This window comes from Oryctolagus cuniculus, chromosome 10, assembly GCF_051225735.1.
Source record: "Oryctolagus cuniculus isolate XC-2025 breed Fujian yellow rabbit chromosome 10, ASM5122573v1, whole genome shotgun sequence".
Lineage (NCBI taxonomy): Eukaryota > Metazoa > Chordata > Mammalia > Lagomorpha > Leporidae > Oryctolagus > Oryctolagus cuniculus.
The window spans coordinates 69,725,999-69,736,507 of NC_142876.1; the positions used below are offsets into that span (position 1 = coordinate 69,725,999).

A 10,509-nucleotide genomic window follows, 5' to 3' on the forward strand; every position below is an offset into this window, starting at 1 on the left:
CATAATGAATTCTTTTTTTTTTTTTTTTTTTTTTTTTTTTTTTTTTGAGAGAGAGACAGAGAGAAAGGTCTTCCTTTCCCGTTGGTTCACCCTCCAATGGCCACCGCAGCTGGCGCACTGCAGCTGGCACACCTCACTGATCTGAAGGCAGGAGCCAGATGCTTCTCCTGGTCTCCCATGGGGTGCAGGGCCCAAGCACTTGGGCCATCCTCCACTGCCTTCCCGGGCCACAGCAGAGAGCTGACAGAATCCGGCGCCCCGACCGGGACTAGAACCCAATGTGCCGGCGCCACAGGCGGAGGATTAGCCTAGTGAGCTGCAGTGCCAGCCCATAATGAATTCTAAGAAACAGGAAATTTGTTGAAGTAATACTTCCCAGAAGAAAATCCCAATTCTATAATTTCCTCAGCAGCCTATCAACTTTTTCCTCTTCTTTGATCTGTCACCACCTTTCTTTCCCTCCTCCTGGTCCTGGATTCCTCGCCTACCTGGTCATGCAATGTGTACTAGCAGACATTGCTGCCAGAAGGTTTGGAGACGTTTCCTTTGTTCCCACAACTAGCTAGAGTCTACTCTTTCCAAGTTCCTCAACTAGAAATTGAACCATTTTTAGCCTGTTCCAAAATCTGGAGGAAAGCAGGGTAAAGCTACAAACATAAGACAAAGTAATTCTATACTATACTGATATGAAAGCATCTACAGAACACACATCTGACACCATGATTTAGTCAGTTAAATCACTGCGTGCAACATCTGCATGCCATATGGGAGTACTTGGTCCAAGTCCTGTCAATTCTACTTCCAACTCAGCTTCCTGTTAAATGTCACCTTGAGAGCGAGAAGATGGCTCAAATATTTGGGTCCCACCACACTCACAAAAGAGCCATATTGAGTTCCAGGCTCCTGATTTCAGTCTGGTTGTTGTGGGCATTTGGGGTGTGAACCAGTGTTTGTCCCTCTGTCTTCTTTCAAACAAAAAATGAAAATAAGTAAAATTATATAAAATCATCAAAATGAGGCTGAATACATATAAAATATTTGAATGTTCTTCAAAAGTTTTCAAAAATATACGACTCTTGTCATATATTTTATGTTTGTTAAAGAGAGAAAATGGGAAAAACAGAGGCAGAGACATACTGTTGAAACACCAAAGCGAAATTACTGGTCACTGGCTAGGAGATCTTGGTTACACAGGATTATTATATAAAATTGTTTGCTTCAAAAAATTGCCATTCCCACCCTGCTCCAAAAGTAGACACACACACACACACACACACACACACACACACAAATTGATCTTACATATAAAAGTGTTGAAGTGGTTAATTATTTCATTCTAAGTATTTAGGATATATTCTAAGTTAAACAGCTACTTCAAATCAAATATATTCAAAAAAGGTTTAAAAACACAATAATTAAAATCAAAAGTACAATAGAAGATTATATTATACCACTCAGTATAAGAGTATTACATAATCATTATTTATTTTACAAGTAAACTTTCATCTGTCTGAATACTCTTTATAATTAAATTAAACTTACAGGTATAACAGTAAAGCTCAAATACAGGCATGAAGCTTTCCTACCATAATTTACAAACCTGTGCAAAAATCTTAACCAGCCGTGAGTTGTGTGAGGGACGAATCTGTAAATATTCTCTCCACCACTGTTTAGCATATACAAGAAATAATCGCTCTTTCTCTGCAGTTTTCTGACGTTCCAAAGCAAGCTTGAAATAAAAAAAAAATACATTTTCAATCTCTATTCAATCGCCTAAGGACAACAAATGTAGCAAATCTATGATTCTCCAGCACTGTCCTCATGTGAACCCCATCATCTCTTGTCTGTAGGAACTTCATGACCTCCCTACTTCTACAGGTACTCAGTACAATCAAGTCTCTATACAGTAGTCAGAGTACTTTTTCTTTCAAGATAGAAAATTAAATCATATTTTGTCATTCCCTTGCTTAACACACTTTTAATCTTCTTTCACCACACTGCAAACTATATGCCCAGGCCTGCAAGGTCTGGCCCTGCCTCATTTTCTACAGTCCCCATCCATGACCACACTCCAGCCACACATAGGGTTTTGCTTCCTGCATAGGGCCTTTTGTTCTCAGTGGTTCCTGTTACCTGAAATGCTGACTGAGGCCCAATCTTTGCCTAGCTGGTTGCTTCCTGCATTCAGATCTTTCCCTACCCCAATCATTTGATTTAAACCAAGCCTTCCAGGGGCTTGTGCTGAGGCCTAGTGGGTAAAGCCACCGCCTGCAGTGCTGGCATCCCATATGGGTGCCAGTTCGAATCCTGACTGCTCCATTTTGATCCAGCTCCCTGTTTATGTGCCTGAGAAACCAGTAGAAGATGGCCCAAATCTTTGGGCCCCTGCACCCATGTGGAAGACCCAGGTAAAGCTCCCGGCTCCTGGCTTCAGGCTGGCCCAAGCCCTGGCCACTGGGGGAGCAGACACAGCAGATGAAAGACACCTCTTTCTCTCTCTCTGCCTCTCCATAACTTTCAAATTAAATAAATAAATTAAAAAAAAAAACAGCCTGCCATTAACCACTCTGTCACATACTTCACCCTATAATAATTCTCTACCTAACACTAGTTTATTGCTTGTTTTCCTGCCAGAATCTAAGCTCCTTGAGAGCAAGCAGTATCTCCAGTTTCTGGAACAGTGCCTAGCACTTGTTAACCATCTGTTTAAGATCAATAAATATTTCTGACAAAAAATTTATCAACAGTATAATTTTAAAGAGAAAATCTGCAAAATCAGAAACTTTATATATCAGAACTACAACAAACTTATACTTCACTGGATGACAGAAGAAACACGAGAAAATGTTTAAAAAACAATTTTAAGCTTAAGAACTCATTTGTCAATAAAATAGTTACATCAAAAAAAGAACCCAAATGTTTAAAATTTAGGTATTATATAAGTAACATGATTAAAATTCATACACGTATATGCATGTACACATATGGATTTGATTATCTACTTGAGTAATATCAAAGTTTCTCATATATGGTTTCAAATGTGCAAGGATACTTCAAAGTTAGTAGAAAATGGGGTTAAAGGATAAGTTTATTTGGGTGCAAAAAATTCTGAAATCCATGCATATGAGGGTCTTCAACAAGATCATGAAAAATGCATATTATTAAAAAATTATACATGAATTTCAAATTAATTAATTCCATTTTTCCACCAACTTTCTAAAAATAACACATGTATGTCACCCACAGTTCAGATGGCAAGAGATTAAAGGAACAATTTGTAACAGGAAGAAAGGAAGTTTCAGGAAAATAGGACAGGATATTGCTTGCCTTGGGAAGAAGCACTAGCAGTCTAACACTAAGTAACTACAGGACCATAAAAAAAAAAAAAAAACAACACTATGAGGCAGAATGGAGTGAAGATACAGTGTCAGGACCAAAGTTTCTAATTCAGGAGAATCATTCCATCCCAACAAAGCAGCTAGTAATTGTAACCTGCTAACTACAGAATGGCCAGAATTAAACAGAGATGAAAAGACCTGCTGATCTTACAAGACCCAGGAAGAAAGTAATTCTTCAGAGACAGGGGAATTAGGAAAGAAAGCCTCTATAAACATTCCAGAAGTGTCAAATGCTGAGAACACAGAGTAAAAACAACCTGAGGTCAACCCCCTCCACTGATGCTGTCCCCATACTGCTCTATCCCCGCCAGCTTTATAATTCTAATGTTGTAGTTCTTGTGTTCAGTAAATGCTCATTGTGCTTCCCAAACTAGAGCAGACAACCCTAGAAAAATAATTGTCTTTAAAATTTTCTTTCTCACTCCTTTCATCAATCTTTGAGTGCTATTCTAAAAAGTAATCTGGTTAATTTCCTGAGAGTATTTCTAGGATCAACAGGTAAAACTACTTCTATGAGAACAAATACACAAAGAAGGAAAACTCAGGATTATTTACCTGTGTGTTCACTACTTCTTGAGATAAGGTTTGATTGAGTGGTGGGTACATTTCAAGTTTTATATTTAAAATTCCCACAGAAACTTTTGATTCTGTGCCTATAAATATAAATAAATATTTAGAACTTCAGAAGTTTAATACTATGTATATTTTAGTCAAGGAAAGCATAATTAAAATAATTTGGAATTTGGTGATTTACTATTTATATGGATAAAAATAAAATTCAACATTCCCTTTAATAGTCATATTAAAAAATAATGTCAAATTAGTTTTTATTTTGTACAAAGTTTCATCTAGTTATAATGAAATTAATTATGTTCTTAGGATTTCTAATAAACATTTTAAGGAAATTTTCTGACCTAAAGGATATGAAATTCTTAATTTTTCACGTCCATAAATGCATAATATCACCAGATTTACATTAAATACAAAATAAAAGCAACTGCTAACACCTCATCCCATCTTCTCTGGGGACAAAAACAACAAAGTATCCTCTGTCTGACATGAGGATACTTCAAAAAACTCATGGAAAAATGAAATTAAAAGATAAGTTTATTTTGGTGCCAAAACAAAACTGAAATCCATGCATAGTTCCTAACATGCATTTTCCATAAACCTTTTAGGAGCCTTCACATGGTAGCTCCCGTTCACCCCCATTTACTCCTTCCCTTATCTTCACATGTAAGTACAAATTTTCAATATACACCTGGACTTAAAGGGTCCAGAAAATATACCTCATCCCAGACTATTATTTTTTAGTGAATCAGTACAAGTTTATTTCTGAGTCATTGCTGTGATTCTCATGTTAGGCCCATTTTTAGAAACAAACAAATATCTTTTTGAAAGCAAATATCCTAAACATAAATAAACTTTTTTCTCTTCTTTTTATTTAAGGAAAACCACTTTCTAGGACTTACATAATAAAATTTAAATAACTAAGGCTATGCTATACACTGGCCAGAATTAACTCTGTGACTAGGTTTCAATATTAAAGAAATTCCACTGTATGTTAGGCATTAAATATTAGTAAATTTTGCTTTTTAATTTTATTAGCAAAAATACAGCAGGAAGTTTGAAAGATTCTAAGATGACAGTGGTAAATAAAATAGATGTAATCTTTCTTTTCAAAGAATGTAATTCATTAATACTGACATTGAGTAAGTTGCCATCTCTTCCAAGCCTCGCTGGAGAACATCTATTCTGCATTCTGCAAGAACTATCAGTACTCATGGAGATGCATTTGAATTCCAGGGCAAGCTGGAATGAGGAAGTTTTTTAGGTGCATGTGTAATGTGTGTGTATCAAAAAATCTTATTTATCATTTTCTATTTAATAAAATGCACTTGAAAAAAATTTAAACTCTCAAAATTTTATATTGACTTTCCTGAAAAAGAAAAAAACCTTTTCCCTTTAAGGCTACTCTGGCTGTGAGGTGCTACACTAATATTATTCTTTGAGACCTTCCCCAAGACTACAACTGGACTGAAAACCAACTGTAATCCCAGTGAAATTCTGTTTTATAGGTTTTCCTCTTGGTCTAAGAGCCATTTTAAAGATAGAAAATGAATTTTGGAAGAAATTATGAATATAAAGATAACAGTGATACTAATCATCATACCTACACCCATTAGTTCCACCGTTAGATTGGTCACTCCATTTTCTGAGCCCAAAACCGATCGCCATTCCAGAAAATAGGATGCTACTAAAGTGGTCTCACCAAATATGTCTGTTTTGATTAGCACCATATGGATGGGATCACTTATTGACAACATTGTTGTTGAATCAGCCATTCTAGTTCCATCACCTGTCAATATAAACAGAAGGTTACATCATATTACATATTGTTAGGCCAACATAAAACTACTTTTATTGAAAAATATACTAAATAATAAACATATATGAAACTAAATAGAATTAATTTGGTAATATCTCAGAAAGCATATCACAAGCCTGGGAATACAAGTACACTCCTAGTTCCATCACTAGCTTCTGCGAAAACTGGCGGAATTGTCAAGTAATCTAGTTACTTAAACCATATCAGTGCTTTTTGATAAATAGATTAATAAGCCCCAGGAACCCAACTTCTTGAGCCACTGTCTGCTTTCTCTCAGGGGGTGTATTAGCAGGAAGCTAGGCTCGAGAGTGGAGCCAGGACACAAACCCAGGCATTCTGATATGGTATGTGGGCTTCCCAACTGCCATTTTAACTACCAGGCTAAATTCCTGCCCCTGAAAGTCGAAGTTTAGATGTGAATATGTAACTTACTTTTGTAATGTCAAAATTTATGAGGGGCGGGCATTATAGTACAGTGGTCAAGCTGCCTGCTGAGGCACCGGCAGCCTATATCAGAGTACCTGGATTTGAGTCCCTGCTCTGCTTCTAACCCTGCTTCCTGCTAATGTACACCGTGGGAGATAGCTGGTGATGGCTCAGATACATAGGTCCCTGCCACCCCTGTGGGAAACCTGATGGAGTTCTTATTACTTGGCTTCGTGGAATTCTGGGCTCCTGGGCTGGCCTGGGCTGGCCTGGGCTGGCCTGGGCTGGCCTGGCCTGGCCCAGCCCTGGCTATTGCAGGCATTTGGGGCAGGAAACCAGAGGATGGAAGATTCTCTCCCCCTCTCCCTTTCTTTCTCTTTCTCTCTCTCTGCCTTTCAAATAAAAAAGAATTATAATATATGATTCTTGTAATTGTTTTACACTGTGTTTCTAACAAGGTATTTTTTAAAAAAAGGTAATTTATGGGGTGAATTGCTAAACTGTGAGCTTAAATCTTTCAGTTTTATGTTGATAATACAGTGATAATTTCTAAAGATAAATGAATAAGGACAGTTTAAGAATTAATCTTAACATATTTGATGGCTTTTTTTTGTAGTAACATATATTTTAAATAAGTACTTTTAAAGAGAGAGAGAAAGAGAAAGAAAGGGAGAAGGGGAGAGAATCTTCCATCCTCTGGTTTCCTGCCCCAAATGCCTGCAGTAGCCAGGGCTGGTCCAGGCCAAGCTGCAGTGCCAGCGTCCCCTAAGGGCACCAGTTTGAGTCCTGGCTGCTCCACTTCCGATCCAGCTCTCAGCTATGGCCTGGGAAAGCAGTAGAAGATGGCCCAAGTCTTTGGGCCCCTGTGCCCGCGTGGGAGACCTGGAGGAAGCTCCTGGCTCCTGGCTTCAGATTGGAACAGCTCCAGCCTTTGTGGCCAACTGGGCAGTGAACCAGCAAATGGAAGACCTCTCTCTCTCTCTTTCTCTCTCTGCCTCTCCTCTCTCTGTGTAACTCTGACTTTCAGGTAAATAAATAAATTTAAAAAAAGAAAGAAAGGAAAAGTTGGGTTCCTGCCACTCATGTTAGATGGGTTCCCAGCTCTTGGCTGTAGCCACATCAACGCCCCCGCTCCATTTCAGGTATTTGGGAAGTAAACCTGCTAGCAGATGGGAGCTCTTTACTATTATGGCTTTCTTTCTAACTCTCCAGTAAAATTTAAAACAAAATAAAACAAACAAAAACCTTTGAAATATAACACAACATCACAAATCTAGTCATCCTTCATATACAAGAAGGATCATGTCTCATTCTCTCATGTCCTCAGCACCTGCTAGCATAGTACCATGCACATGACAGGCATCTCACAGGATTATTAGTAAAGAACCAAAATTAAGAGTAAAGTAATAATCGTTAGGGATAATTAATTAGCAAACACAGAATAAAGCAGAAGGTGCACAGAAGTCGTTAAAATAAGAGTGGCGGAAAAATAAAAAGACTAGGCCAAATGACTCAATCTGTAAATCTCCCAACAGCAGAAGTTGTTACAGCAACTCTGCAACAAAACCTAATAAAAGCTCACTCCATTAAGTGACTATTATGTTCCTTACCTAAGTTTTCTCTGTGTACTTCAAGTAAAAAGCCATCATGAAAATCAGGTTCACAGGCACATGGAACAGGTTTAGAACGAAAACGTTGGTTTCGATAATGTAAGCATAAAGTAAAAGTTGAACAAACTTGTCCTGGTAAAGGCTCAGGTTCTTGAAGATGTTCCAAGAAAGCTTTTCCACCCAAAACCTGAAGGTAAAGATACCTCCGTGTTGGATCAATATTAGCTGTAAAGTGTAGCAATATACATGAGGAAACTGCCAAATAATTTAAGGAATGTGATCAAGACATTAGGATACAACAACTTGAAAGAAATAACATCAAAGACTAAAAAAAGAAGAAAAAGAGTAACAAATTTACTATATACCAGAATCATTTGCACCCTGGGGAGAAAAGATACATAATCTGACATTCTTTTCGGAGTTTACATTCTGTCCACTTTCTCCCAGCTAGAGTGGCCCAAAGTCTACTATAGTTTGCTTTTTATTAGCTGCTTATTAAATCTCCCTTCACCTCCATAAACTAGCTCAGGCAACTACAAATTAAGCAAATGTATTTGTCAGGTAATTATCATTAAAATAACAAGGCTGTACAATCTTAAATAAAGTATATTATTAAAATATGAGAAACCAGTGTGCTGGTTTTTGCTTCTACTATACTGCACATTAAATCTTCTGATATACTTCATGTGAAACAAAATTAAGTTTTAGGCCAACCACAAAAATTTAAATATTTGGGGAAAAAACCAGAAATGTTTTCTATCAAATACCAAACACTACAGCACATCAATATTCATTATACAACAGAATTATTATTAAAAAACAGATACATACTTTTTTTTAATGTTGACTGTCTATCAAAACTAACAGGTTGTTTTGGAGAGGAAGGGAGTTCTTGATCAACATTGTCCTGGAAAGGCCAAAAAAAAAATTGAAAAAAAAAATTAAGAAAATGCCAATCATGACACTAAACAGCAAACAGAAAGGTGACAGGATAAGGGCCCTCTTCCCACCCCCCAAAAAAGCCCTTTTCATAGTGTAATCAAAATACTGAAAATGAAAGATAATGCAACTGGTCACTATTCATGTCTAATACTAAGGTGTAAAAATTATCTTCAAGGAATGCCATCCACAGAATGTAAAAAGCAATTCTGAAAACCTTAAACAAGCTTGAACTTTCCCTATACCTGATGTAACACTTGGCTTACAATTCCAACAGTTACTGATTTTAATAAAGAAGTGACATTCACACAGCAAAAGCTGTTATTAGGCCAATTTTTATAACAAATGGGTTCATAAACCTCAAAAACCAAAAAAGGATGCTGTATTAAAATACTTATTCCCTGATGTATTATGAAGTCCGTCCAATTTTCACATATTATCCAGGTATTGAGGTCACAGTTTTTCATTATTGCCTCATTTTCAAAAGAGGGCCTACTTCCTAATGGTGCCTTGAGAGGCCAGCATCTCACTACTGACCTATTTGTAGGTAAAGACTGAAGAGTCTTTGTACAGTCAATTATTTTCTTGAGGACATTTATAATTTGTTCATCGGAGTCCCAAAGAGTGTTTATTTTAAAAATAAGGTTAACCTAAAGCAACTGTAGGGCAATCTTAGTGAAAAAAGAACAGTTTTATGGTGAACTAATGTGACTGAAATATGTATATTCATAATTAACAGACCTAGAGAATTACAAGAGAGAATCCTTGTCACTGCAGAGTGAGGAAGACAGTCTACATAACCCAAATCTCGCTGACTCACACTATTTGTGTGCTACCCAAGGGTAGAGCTAACTTACAAGGCAAATAAGGACACTGGTAGACAGGAGGGCCTTCCAGTGGTTTCGCTCAAAGGAGAAACTCCCACCAAGGACCCTGTCAACAGTGTAACTACGCCCAGGCATGTTCTTCACAGACCCCAGAGTACTCACCGTAACAAAATTCAGTTCTTTCATCACATCATCAATGATTCCTCGCCGTCGAAGGGCTTTGATCAAATCTTCCGTTGATAACTGTTGCTGGTCGGGCGCTAACTCCTCGCGTATGGTCTCGGCGAGGATTTCCCGTATCCTGCCGTGGACATCCATCTGCGCACAAAACCCGCACGACAACGCCATTACTCCTCGAGTCAGGGCTCTAGAGCTAGCCGCGAACGGGCCATCATTACCACAGCTGAGTGAGAATCACCGCCAGCTTCCACGAGATGCAACTCTGGGAGACAAAGGCTAGAAATGACGTCTACCGCCTGCCCACTTTTGTGACCGCTTCCCCCCGGAATCCCGCTCAAACCAAACCAGTCTTTCCATAGGGAGTGCGGGATGGAATCGCAGGAACACGGCGGATCGCAGCAGCTGTGCAGGTCGGAGCTAACGTCTTCAGGCGCTGGGGTCCTCCGTCCTCCCGGACAAGACCCCGGACGCCCTGGCCGGCGGCCAGCGCGGCGCGCACGCATCGCGACTTCTGTTACTTCACGCGTCGCCCTCGGCGAGGGCCGCAAAAGCCCCCGCCTGAGGCGACTGCGCCCCTACCAAGTCCTTCCGCCACGTCCCCTCCGTTACTGGGCTGTGCTGGCTGGAGCTCCTGGCTCTCGGATCGAGGAAGCCCACGTCTCGCCCTAAAGCCACCCCGACACCTCGGCTCTGACCGTACATCCGACGTGACTTTGGAAGACCGCTCGGCTGCCCCCTAC

General features: G+C 39.0%; 1 protein-coding gene across 6 annotated transcripts in view; it reads right to left on the reverse strand.

The window, feature by feature from the left end:
- The window catches only part of CEP76 (centrosomal protein 76), a 29,160-nt gene that overhangs the window by 18,147 nt on the left and 504 nt on the right, over positions 1-10,509 (reverse strand). For 4 of the 6 annotated variants that reach the window (XR_016214172.1, XR_016214171.1, XR_016214173.1 and 1 more), the window contains exons 2-7: positions 9,752-9,907; positions 8,655-8,730; positions 7,824-8,048; positions 5,572-5,757; positions 3,954-4,051; positions 1,601-1,729 (exon numbers count right to left, since the gene is read on the reverse strand). Coding sequence is in view for 3 of the 6 variants with exons in the window: in XM_002713549.6 (XP_002713595.1) it covers positions 1,601-1,729; positions 3,954-4,051; positions 5,572-5,757; positions 7,824-8,048; positions 8,655-8,730; positions 9,752-9,907 (870 nt within the window). In the remaining 3 variants the exon portion in view is untranslated. Of the gene's footprint in view, positions 1-1,600; positions 1,730-3,953; positions 4,052-5,571; positions 5,758-7,823; positions 8,049-8,654; positions 8,731-9,751; positions 10,032-10,509 lie in introns of all 6 variants that reach the window. The other 2 variants (XM_089305376.1, XM_070050512.2) reach the window with 2 other exon arrangements.